Below are 12,697 nucleotides of genomic sequence, written 5' to 3' on the forward strand. Positions count from 1 at the left end.
GAATGTCGGGATAGGTTGTTAAAAAAAAACAAAACAACGACTTCCTGTGTCTCATTTGCATTCAGCAAGTAAAGCGAGTATACTTCACTGCCTGACGATACCCGAAAAAACAAGTGTTTCTTTTCAAAGCTGCCAAGCAAACAGCAAAATGCTATAAATGCTAAAATGCTAAACAAAAAAAAACAACAAAAAGTTGCCATTTTTGTGTTTTCTCCTCTCGGGCGAAGTAGTCTACGATACTGCCATTATTTTTGCTGATTGTCTCCGCTGAGTATCGGAAAGCCATAGGTTAGTGATGTCAAAAATGCAAAACTGTTATTGATCTGTGAGATGTGATGCAGAGTACAACCCGGGTGTGTTGGTTTTTTTTCCGTAAATGTTCAATCCCCCTCGCTTCCCCCCTTTCTTCCTTATTGTGCAATCATATTGCCAAAGAATGAGTTCAAGACCTGTTCCATCACTACATGTAAATATCAACGTTGTCCAATAGCGTGGCAAAAAATATATATATAAATGTTGTTTTATTTTGTTTTTCCATTTTCTGAGAAACTGCAATGATGTTTATGTGATGTATTGTCTTCCAGTTGGTTGCAATAATAAAAAAAAAATCCAAGTTGCAGAAGAGTAGGTTTTTTTTTTTGTTTTTTTTCTTTACGTCCCCCGTCACCATTCAGAGTTCACGTAAAGCCAAATTCGGGATATTTTTCATGCCGAAAATGCATTTTATTAATTGTAAATGTGTAATAATGCAGGGCAAATGTACAGTTTATATTGTTTTTTCATCAAGTGGTATTGCACTTTTTCAGCATTGTTAAAAAAAAAAAAATTAATTAGAAAAGTTTGAATATTGTGGTGGCCCGTAACGGCGGAAAAAATTGAGTTTGGTGGCAAAAAAAAATTCAAAATGTTAAAAATTTTCATCCACCAAGTGGAACCAAATGTCACAAACAATCCGCCTATTGGAATCCATTGGAATGTAATGGCACGAGCCAAGTTGCGCCAATGATGCTAGGAGTTCACTGGGCCGGTGCTAGTTGGCGCCAAAGATTGTGATTGGCGCGTAGTGGCTTGCTGTGGCGCCAAATTAATGTTCGCTCAGCATGTTGCCGTTATTCGGTGCTTCACATAATCACATAATCTTTGGCGCAAACTGGCACCAACTGGCGCCGGCCCAGTGGACTCTGAGCATCTTTGCAGCAACTTGGCTCGCACCATTACATTCCACTTGGATAGGCAGATTGTTTGCGACATTTGGTTCCACTTGGTGGATGAAGATTTTAAACATTTAGAAATTTTCTTGCCGCCAAACTCAATTTTTTCCGCCGTTACAGGCCACCACGAGCCAGTTGAGAGGCAGTTTGAGCCACTGCACGCCACTAGGCACCTTATTGGTGACACTCGGTGTCACAGCAAATTGCATTAGCGTGAACTGGCACCAACTGACGCCGGCCCAGTGGACTCTTAGCATCATTGGCGCAACTTGGCTCGTGCCATTACATTCCACTGGATTCCAATAGGTGGATTTTTTGCGACATTTGGTTCCACTTGGTGGACACATCGCGCCAATTGATTGATGCAAGTGATGCAACGAAGATTTTAAACATTTTGAAATTTTCTTGCCGCCAAACTCAATTTTTGCCGCCGTTACGGGCCACTACGAGCCAGTTGGGAGGCAGTTTGAGCCACCGCATGCCACAAGGCACCTTATTGGTGACACTCGGTGTCACAGCAAATTGCATTGGCGTGAACTGGCACCAACTGACGCCGGCCCAGTGGACTCCTAGCATTAACCTCAGGGCTTTGACTAGGCCACACCAAAGTCTTCATTTTGTTTTTCTCCAGCCAATCACAGGTGGACTTGCTGGTGTGTTTAGGATCATCGTCCTGCTGAAGAAGTTGAAGAAGTTGGTTCCAGCTTGAGGTCACCAACAGATGGCCAGATATTCTCCTTCAGGATTTTTTGGTAGGATAATTCATGGTTCCATTTATCACAGCAAGTCTTCCAGGTCCTGAAGCAGCAAAAGAGCACCAGGCCATCACACTACCACCGCCATATTTTACTGTTGGTATGATGTTGTGGGATATTTTTGGTAGACAGCAGAATTCATGGTTCCATTTATCACAGCAAGTCTTCCGGGTCATGAAGCAGCAAAAGAGCACCAGGCCATCACACTACCACCACCATATTTTACTGTTGGTATGATGTTGTGGGATATTTTTGGTAGACAGCAGAATTCATGGTTCCATTTATCACAGCAAGTCTTCCAGGTCCTGAAGCAGCAAAACTACCCCAAACCATCACACTACCACCGCCATATTTTACTGTTGCTATGATGTTGTGGGATATTTTTGGTAGACAGCAGAATTCATGGTTCCATTTATCACAGCAAGTCTTCCAGGTCCTGAAGCAGCAAAAGAGCACCAGGCCATCACACTACCACCACCATATTTTACTGTTGGTATGATGTTGTGGGATATTTTTGGTAGACAGCAGAATTCATGGTTCCATTTATCACAGCAAGTCTTCCGGGTCCTGAAGCAGCAAAACTACCCCAGACCATCACACTACCACCGCCGTATTTTACTGTTGGTTCTTTTTCTGAAATGCGGCGTTACTTTTTCACCAGATGTAATGGTTACAATGGTGACCATATGGGTTTGATATCATAGTAGCATGCTGCTAAATCGATATATTCAAGTTATCAAGGGTATCATGAGAAGATTTAAATGTAAAATATATGTATTGACTGCTTGACCGCTTCATGGGCGCCCCCCCGCCCCCGAGCATTTGGACTTCAGAGGTTCAGCTGCATATAGCATTTTCCGAAAGGCAACACCAGCTTGCCTAGCTCCCCCTTAGTTCACCCTGCAACGGACACCATCAGCCTCCATAAGCTATGTGAAAGCGGAGCCTCCTTGATGTTCTCTCAAGGCTGACCCCAATAATTAACCTCACATACTCCCATCAACGGCGGTCTTATCAGAACTCTGCCTCTTCTGACAGTTAATTATTCATTTACTTCCTCTAATCATGCAAGTTCAATACTTACGATTAAAAGTCAAAACTTAGCTCTTAAGTGTAGGAGGGGGTGTGTGGGGGGGGGGGGGGGGGTGCCATTCCGGAGTCGTCGTGTCAGTGGAAGTCCATTCATAATTGAAGCTGAGACTGGCTTAATCTCGATCCAGTGGCTCTAGTGTGTGTGCTGCACGCTCCCACCATCAACACAACTGGAGCTTGCAGTTTCTCTGTTGCTATGCAACTAAAGCAAGAAGGAGGGAGGGGAAGTGTGTGTGGGGGGGGTGCATTCACGAGATCTTTAGAGGGCATCATCAGTTGCTAAGAGTGGGACTCCATTGTATGAACAAGCGCTCTTTGAGATCTTCAAATGAGGCTTAAATGTCATTTTTGACAGGCCGCACGATGGCCTAGTGTGTGCCCTCGCAGGGTTTGAATCCGAAACATCTCTGTGTGGACTTTGCATAGGTTTTACACAGTCCAAAAGCATGCATATTTGGTTAAATTGAGACTATGATTAAGAATATTTATTCATGTATTGATTATTCCAAACTTTTTCCTTGTGTGTGAAGCAAACGCTTTGTGTGTGTCGGACTGTTTGAAGAGGCAGCAGAAGCAGAGTGACTTGTATGTTCCTGTATACATCATCCGTAGCCACACAATGACCACAAGAGGCAAGTTTCCATGGAGACAGAAGTGGAGCTAACATTCTCTTCTTGTCAGCTCTCATTTATTGCAAAAAGCAGGGATCGTTAGAGGAAAGATCAGGACAAGTGAATGTGAATGATGAAATGGAATGAGGCTCACACCTCCCCGTTGTGTGTGTGTGTGTGTGTGTGTGTGAGAGAGAGAGAAATAGTTTGGTCCTAAAGTGACTGGATTGTGCACTGTGTGTGTGTGTGTTTTTTTTTTAGAGTGGCCATAAAGACGACAGTGCAGTAGTGCTACCGCGAGGTGGCAGCACCCTCTTGTGGCAGTCATATGTCACTACATCAAAAAGGTCAAGTACAGCGTAATACAATGACATTGCCACCAATACTAATAGTATACAGTAAAATTCGTATTAATATGATAAAAATAACATAACATAATTGGAAAATTAGATTAATTTGTCACGGATATTCACAACTGAGTATACGGGTGGTGCACTCATTTGAACAGGTCTGAGGGTTGATGCCTGACAAAGTACAAATCCACTTCTCCAGCTAACAAATCAAAATGTCATAATTTAAAGATATAAAAAGTTTAACTGTTGAATAACTAACAAATGTGAATCTTAAAATACATAACGAATGGGTTTTAGCCTGGTTTGAATGTTACAATTGAACTTCATTTCCCACCATGCCAAAAATACAGCCGTTTCCCTTTAAAATCTCGCGAGACTTCCGCTTTGACCCTGCCCTATGTCTCGCGCACTCGCAGCTCCTTCGCTCAGTATATAAAGCAGAACAACGGCGGACGGAGGACGGCTGGGGATTCGCAGCCAGGGATTGTAAATAAGACCGCCAAAAACTGTTTTATTTACAAAAGTGATGCCGGCTGTTTTAATGTACCGTTCCCAGTTGTTTTAACAGTTTTTTGTTCTTTTTGGCTCTTTATTTCTCGCCCATTTCCGTGTGGTTTTTTTACACTACGCGTATAATGGCGAGCTCGGCTAACTCGAACCCAGTGGTAAGGATCAATCTCAAGGATTGTCAACGTGGGGGGAAAATGGGGGTTAAAGTTGTCTAAAACATGTTTTGATGTTAATTCAATCACATTAATCATTGCCTTTGCAATACAGGAACACAATTAAAATAGCTTCAATCGACAGGACATTTGAATCAGGCTTCTCGTCTTGTCATTCTTATTGAGAACAGCAGGTAGACATAACTTTAAAATAGGTGAGGAAAAGGTGCATTGCCACATTTTTAATACACACTCCAAACTGGTGTCGAGTTTCAATAGTTGTAACGTTTGTAACGTTCCTGGTATGAATTCACCCGTGTTGTGCTTGATGTTATGTCGTTTTGATTGCGTTTATGTCGACAGTTGGGACACGAGGTGAGCGGCGATACGAGGAAAATGGCCGACATTACGTGCGTTATTTGTTTAAATGTACGCAAAGCACAATGTAAGATTCTTTGTGATGGAATAAAGTAGGTAAAAGTCGCGAGGGGGGGCAACGTTCACTATACTGCATCATCATTGTCCACCATTCCACGACGTGAAGACAACAAACCCGCCAAAAAAACCCACTTCCAACCCCATCTTGGAAAAAAAACAGTATACATACTCCCCATCGATAATAATTCCAGTCAACCTAGTTCAAAATGACTATATATACGATAACATATTGATAACACACTTATTAAACGTGGAATTTGCGAGCCGCTCCGTAAAATGGCCTCCACGTCTCCCTTCCTCTCGAGCTCCACTTCTGGTCCTCCTCCCGCTCGGCTGCCTGGTTTTATACCGCCATCTTGGCTCTCTAATATAGACTGGCCGGGGATGGGAAGGTGCTTCTCGACGCTACGTCACTGGCTCCGCTTATAAACACCAGGGTGCTTTAAATAGTGGAGGAGCAGCCCGGGCCGAGGGGGAGGGAAAGGAGAGAGCCGAGGTCTGTGTCGCGGGCATCGGGACAACGCCACGCGGCGTCTCCTTGTGTCGCCTCGGTTGTACTCGTCTTGTTTTAACGCTTTTGTTCAGCGAAAGCCACCGTCCGTAGTGTCTTTAAAAGTATGGGTATCTGTAAAATCAGAACGTAGTTAATTATAATTTATGATGTTTGTTGCTGACAAGTATTCATTATGTTGAGGGTGGAGCGGCCACATAATGCATGGCCATCTATTGTCATATTGACGTGTGGTACAATAGTTTGTTTATCTTTGTGGTTGGAGTTTACAGTGTTGTACAATTGTGCTCATTATCTTTTTGGCCCTGGTGCAAAAATGATGACCAAAAGCGTGATGTACAGTGCTTCATCACCAAGCTACATCTGCAGCATGTTTGAATTAAGTAAGCACAGATTAATTTTTATTTTAATTAAGTTTTGCCAATGTAACTCATACAGGTCAGTACTCTTATGCATGGAAATAACATTAACATTACCGTTGGTACATGTGGCTGCTTAAATCTCTACTTTAGTTAATGAAGCTGCAGTAAAGGGTCCCTGACATGTGTAAATATTTTAATGTTGTTTGTAATTATGTTCTATATTGTTAGATTTCTGAAAGCAGAGAGTAAATTCCCAAAAATGATTTATAGTTCAAGGCGCCAGCCATGACGAGCTAGCGCAGCCTCATGTCCGCAAGTGACATCACCAGGATAAGGATTTGTAAATTGTAAATAGTAGTCATGCCAAAATATCGTGTTGCTGCTGGATGTTCACAATTGCTGAGTGCTACTGTTTTTTTCTTTCCTAAAGAAAAAGGATGCTGTTCCACTGGTACATAGCCAAAAAAAGGCAACGAATATCAACCACGTCTTATTTACAAAATCAAACACTATTCTATGATAGCAACATGGCTGCAAAGCATTGTACATGTTATATAAACATCTTTTGACAGCCACATGTTTACTATAAGGGGTGGGCACTGTGGCGGCCGACAGCCACTGATTTAAACAAATAATAATAATTGAAGTATAACCAACTCTAGTGTAACTTACACGTACCATTCTGTGTTTTGAAGGTGACCAATGTCTATCCCCATGTATTTAGTATTAAGTCCGTGTTCTGCAAGTTCCATCTTTGGTCTCCGAATGTTTCTTTGTCCTCAAAAACTTTTGATACTTTATTGGAAAAGTAACTATAATCGAAGAAAACATCCTCTGTTTCACCATGTTTGTTTACCTGAGCCATAGCACCTAGATGGCATTAATAGTGGAAATTAGGCTTAACTGCAACAGCAATTTTGTCATGGTTGGGGTCATGCACTATAAATTGCATTTTTGCTAAATTACCATTTGTTTAAAAAAAAAATCAATATCGAACATCACAGCCATTGACACACATGGAAAAGATGGGGTAGGGTAGGTGGAGTGACTTGTAGAGCTGAAGTTTTTTTTTTTCCACCGAGGGCAACATACTGAAAAATTAAAGTATGCGAGGGCTACTTTTATTATTTTGAAAGCAAACATGTGTAGATATGCTAAGAACAAAATGACAGTTTGCTCATATTAGAAGTTTATTTTTGTACAATAGCAATACTTTTGTCATTAGAATACTTTTGTCATTGTGTCTTTATTGTAGTAAAATTACAGCTGTTTTTATCTTTATTATTTTCAAACCATTTCAATGTTTTCGTGTAAGTTTTCTTATATTTTGCTGTTTTTTTCTTTTGCTTCCTTGTAGCCTAAACTGTACAAGACTGTGATTGAGGATGTGATAAACGAGGTCCGAGAGTTGTTCCTGGATGAGGGAGTGGATGAACAAGTCCTTCTGGAGCTGAAAACGGTAAACTATTGTATTTTCACTGCATGCTGTAACAGGTATTAGATATTACTATAGATGGGCGGGTGAGGTGCCATGAAGCTTTGAGGCCTTCCTTCAAATTGTACCGGAACAGATTCGGACAGCAGCCAGTCCGTTTCAAAACATCAGTGTGCGCTGTGACGTGTGAAGCTTCAAACATAATCGGTCACATGATATATGCAGCTTGATACAAGCGCTGACGCACTATTTTGAAGCAGAGTGTTTCAGGAAGTCTGACACAAGGTAATTTGACCACCTCAAGATATTACTACTAAACTACACTGGACCAGCTGTTTGTTGAGACTGATACATGTTTTCATAATCAGTCTCATAGTGTCCAATAAGGTTGGTTGCTAGTGTTTTTTATTTTGTTTTTAACCAAGACATTTTATCTTTCAAACAAGCAATGCGGTTCGTTCTGAGCTGGCAGGCCATTATAAATGAATGTATGGGAAACACTGGAATTGTATTAAATATTAACAAATAACACAGCCATAAACTATATTTAGTCAACACACTGTATTGTGTGTTGCAGCTATGGGAAAGCAAACTTTTGCAGTCCAAGGCGGTAGACGGCTTCCACTCGGAGGACCAGGCTGCCCTGCAGGCTGCTCAGCAACAGCAGCAGCAACACCAACAGCAGCAACAGCAAGTCCAACAAGTCCAGCAGGTTTCCCAGCCTGCACAGACCCAGCAAGTCATCCTGTCTCCCCAGCAGCAGCAAGGTTGGTTCACAAGAATTGGGACTGGTTTGAGTCCTTAAATGACTCTGTTCGCCAGCAGATGACACTGGTTTTCTTTCTTTCCATGTCATACTGTGCGGAATACTATGAAAAATATATAAAGTGTAGATTAAACCGAGTTTGTCACTTAGCACCTAATGTTGTCAGTGATACCGTTCTTGAATTGGCCAGTATCATTTGTTTATTTAGCTCTACAAAGTCTGCCTGGCAACAACTATATAGGCAAACATGCAACGTAACCTGGAAAAAAAAAATGTTGATCTCTGTATAGTAAATGTCTGCTATAATTAGTTTTTGCCAGTCGTGAAAGTTTGAAAATTAATAACTATTTCATTTTTATTTTAAACAAATGGAAGTTGTTGTGTCTTATCTGATTGGCAACGAGTGCCAGCAAAATTCCATGTTTTTAATAGAATGTTCTGTGTTGCATTGGATAATGGTATAGTTTCTCTCTGCAGCCCCCCAGCAGCAAGTTCTTGTTCCAGATTCCAAGATCCTCCAGCACATGACTGCAACGGGGATGGTAAGTGAACAGTTCCAAGTATTTTGCACACAGGTGACTTTTTGTCCCCTCCGATCTATCAATTGCTCAAACGGGAAGTTCTGCCATGATTTTTGTGCATGTGATATTCATGATTGTTTGGTCCTCTAGAGTGCAGCAGCTACACAAGCGGCGCTTGCTCTGCCCACAGGGGTCACACCGTATCCCCAGCTCATCACCAGCTCAGGTACGTCCCATACTTTGCCTAGTGTGCTACTAAATACTACTACTGTGCTACTAATGGAATTCACCATGAATCATGCCTGTTTTGGTTTTGTGGTTCTTTAGGTCAGTTCCTGCAGGTTGTTCGTGCGCCTAACGGGGCTCAGTACATAATTCAGCAACCTCAGCAGCCCATCCTCTTGCAGCAGCAGATGCAACCAGGCTCTGTGCAGGCCCCAGTCATCCAGCAGGTATGTTTGCAAGCACAACAGCAACTACTTTGCCCTCTGACTCCAGCTGCTTCAAGATTGTTGTCTATTCTGAGAAGCCAACTTGTTTGCAATGCACCATGTCCAGGTCCTGGCTCCTCTACAAGGAGGCCTGTCTCAACAAACTGGAGTCATCATCCAACAGCCACAGATCGTCTTAGCTCCTGGAAACAAAGTCCCAGGCAACACACAGGTTAGCACACTCTTTCATCACATTTCAGGTTCTGTTTTTTCATGTCTTTGCCGTTGGGACATTATATATGCAATATAGTTTAATGCTTCACCGGAGAGTTTGAGGGGGAGCAGCAAGCCTCTGTAGCTTAACAAAGCCTTTAGTTGCACGGGACCTCAACACACTTTTGTAGGCTTGTGTAACAGAAACTCAATGGCGCTCATTCTCATTTTACACTCCTTTCCTCTCAGGTGATGCAGGCCGCTGCAATGGCGCCTCAGACTGGTCAGGCGGCGGCTGCAGCTCAGGTCCAGCAAGTCCAGCAGGCTCAGGGCGCAGCAGCACCGCAGGCCCAAGTGCAGCCTCAGCAGGCGGGTCAACCCCAGGCTCAGCAGCCGCCTATAATGCTGCAAGTGGATGGGGCCGGAGACACGTCCTCGGATGAAGATGAGGACGAAGAAGAGGAGTATGATGAAGATGAGGAGGAGGAGAAAGACAAGGATGGGGGAGAAGATGGCCAGGTGGAGGAGGTGAGAGAAACGCCATTATTTCAGTCATTGATTGCCATTGATGGCCAATGTTTGCTTGCTAGGAGCCACTGAACAGCGGTGATGATGTCAGTGACGAGGAGGGCCAGGAGCTGTTTGACACAGAGAATGTAGTAGTGTGCCAGTATGACAAGGTGAGACATCTCGGCATTGCTAGCGCTCTTCACTGATGATGCATTCCAAAGTATATACCTTAGTGCCATAGCAGACAGAAAATGATTGGAACCAGACCGAAAAGCTAAGCTAGTTTTGGTGCTAATAGTGGCACCAAAGTTTATTATTATTTATTAGTTGACATACAATATGGTATGCATTTTCACACTTTATTAATCCAGTGCAAATCACAAACCATCCTTCCCAGCTGCAATATTAGCTTACTTACTGGTGGAAACAGGACACGGAAGTCGGCGCGTTCACCTCCTTGATGAACGAAATCTGCCAACGAAATCTGTAAAAAAGAAAAGGCGCTTTGGGTCACTGTTTAGGCACCAGCACATTTCAAACAATACCCAACCCTACACTTTGCTTCCCCCTCAGATTCACAGAAGTAAGAACAAATGGAAATTCCATCTAAAAGACGGCATCATGAATCTGAACGGGAGAGACTATGTCTTCTCCAAAGCCATCGGGGACGCCGAATGGTAAGGAAGACAAAAAAAGCCAAGCAACAGGAGCAGGGTCTCTGTTACTCCTCCAGTCCAGTTAACAGACAATATCAATATCCTTCCATATCCTGTGACTGGATTTGATTTTGGGACACGTCGGGAGTCCAAAGAGAACTCTGACAACCCCTAAAAAGGACTGTGAGGGTATCGTATACAACCTGGGTCTTGCCGATAGCACTCGGCGAGCCAGCCTTGCAGGATGAGAAAACCGACAGCGAAAGGGAAAGCCTGCCCTTTTTTTTTTTTTTTTTGTTTCTCGGTTTCAATCCCGAGTTGTTTCCCACATTTCATACCATGCAGGCGTTGAGAGGACCAGAGTGACCACGACCTACTTCCAGGATAAAGGTCATTAATTCGAACCTTGTCAGGCACTGTAGACAGTAGACAGGTTCAACTCGTCTGCGTTCGAGTCCAAACTTAAGATTGCTGCCTTCACTTCTGCCAGAATCAACTTTTTGGCCTCACCTGCTTTTTTTTGTTTTTTGTTCTGGTGTCTCAAGTTTTGCAAAATGGTGCTCCGGAGCGTTTTATGTACTTTTAAACGTTTTCTTTTAAATTGAAGGGTTCTAACAAAGAAGTTTAAAAAAATGACTTAAATCTCAACACTAATTTATAATTCTGTAAAGGCATTTTTTTTTTTTTTTCAAAATGATTCTGCAACTATTCCTTCTTTCCCGACGCCAGTTTGTCTGTAGCCCCGGTCCAGTCAGCAATTTGGAATGAACAAATTGTTTTGTGTGAAATGTACTTTTTGGCATCTGTCATTTTATCAATGTGTGTGCGCTTAAAGCAGTTAAGTTAATTAATACCCACTGTGTGTGTGTGTGTGTGTGTGTGTGTGTGAGTGAGAGCGAGAGTTCACCGTTTGTTGATTGCACCACTGAGCACCCCCCCCCCCCCAAAAAAAAATGAAGCTTTTTTGTATTTATTCATGAAAGTTATTTGTGATCTACTTTTTTCGAGTCACACCAAACTGTGCTCTTACAATCAAAATAAGTGTTCCTTTTTTCTGTTGGCTGAACAAAGCTGTGTAACATTGTTCCAAATCTTGCGTATTTTAGTCTGGGCTTTTAAACAAGGATGTTTTCTAGGTGAGAAGGAAAGGAGTGTGTGTTTCTCCACATGTTTTAGTGCCCCAGTTGCAGAAATTTGAAATATGATTTTTTTTTTTTAGGGGGGCGGGCTGCTGTGTCTACTGGCTAGTTGGTGTGCTACTCATATTTTTATACAATGAATACAACCTTTAAAGTAAAATGTGATTTAACATGTTTTTATTTCACTTGATGTTTTTTCTGAATTTCAAGTTGAAGCTGTTCATGCCCGCAAAAGCGCCCCTCAGCCAAAATCAATGCCATGTCATTGAAGTAGATTGATCCCAGGATGACTCCAGTAGCTGTGTGTGGATTATGGCTCATAAAAGAGATCATAGTTGTTCCACATACTTCAATGTTTGTGCCTTTTTTTTTTTTTGCTTTTTCTTGTATTCCCACAAAACGAGGGTGATCTTTCAAAGAGGATGTTTATGAGAAATGTTTTCTCTTTTGCTCTGTCATCACTTCTAATCGCTGTTGAGATCATTTATTGTTCAATAAATCTTTTTTATAAATTAAATTTGCAACCAAACTCGGACGCTTGTACTGTGACTGCCTTTACAATTTGGTTTTATTATTTTTTGTTCATTTTTGACCACTTTCTCCCCTGGTCAATCACACATCTGATTAGTAAAAACATGGCTTTTGACCAATGTAAACATTAATGAATTCAATCTGAATTTTTGGATATGTTGTATATAGCACTTCAAATGTTCATCTACAATGGATTTGGACAATTGAGAATATATACAATACATATAAAAAGAAAATATGGTTGCAAATTTGCCAATGAAAACGCCATGTTTTTTATTTTACTGATTTTTGCAGAAAACTCATTTCCACAGTCACTTATACAACTTAATTCTGTTCATTAATTTGCAATAGTAATTGTTCTTTCTTTATTCATCCAGTAGATGTCAGTGTTGTCTTTGTTTTAAGTTTTTTAATTTGTCTTTTAACTTTTTTTAGTTTACTTTTCACTTTTTTCATTTATGAATTATGTTTTGTCTTTATTACCCTGTGGTTACTGCCAT

General features: G+C 41.7%; 1 protein-coding gene across 1 annotated transcript; it reads left to right on the forward strand.

The window, feature by feature from the left end:
- The first annotated feature begins 4,503 nt into the window (after positions 1-4,503).
- On the forward strand, positions 4,504-12,183 carry gtf2a1 (general transcription factor IIA, 1). The gene is made up of 10 exons (XM_058088245.2): positions 4,504-4,687; positions 7,353-7,454; positions 8,008-8,197; positions 8,674-8,738; positions 8,868-8,943; positions 9,045-9,169; positions 9,276-9,380; positions 9,611-9,889; positions 9,952-10,041; positions 10,445-12,183. The coding sequence occupies exons 1-10, from the start codon at positions 4,658-4,660 to the stop codon at positions 10,550-10,552; spliced, it is 1,170 nt and encodes a 389-aa protein (XP_057944228.1). The 5' UTR covers positions 4,504-4,657; the 3' UTR covers positions 10,553-12,183.
- The last annotated feature ends 514 nt before the right edge of the window (positions 12,184-12,697 follow it).

The sequence above is a fragment of the Doryrhamphus excisus genome, linkage group LG11, assembly GCF_037039965.1.
Source record: "Doryrhamphus excisus strain RoL-2023G ecotype Guam linkage group LG11, RoL_Dexc_Guam_v1.1, whole genome shotgun sequence".
Classification (NCBI taxonomy): Eukaryota; Metazoa; Chordata; class Actinopteri; order Syngnathiformes; family Syngnathidae; genus Doryrhamphus; species Doryrhamphus excisus.

Excerpts from the sequence above, each read along its gene's own strand:
- gtf2a1 (XM_058088245.2), top strand. The coding sequence starts at position 4,658 with ATGGCGAGCTCGGCTAACTCGAACCCAGTG. Across the intron at positions 8,198-8,673 it reads GTCTCCCCAGCAGCAGCAAG|CCCCCCAGCAGCAAGTTCTT; the intron begins GTTGGTTCACAA and ends TTCTCTCTGCAG. Across the intron at positions 10,042-10,444 it reads TAGTGTGCCAGTATGACAAG|ATTCACAGAAGTAAGAACAA; the intron begins GTGAGACATCTC and ends CTTCCCCCTCAG.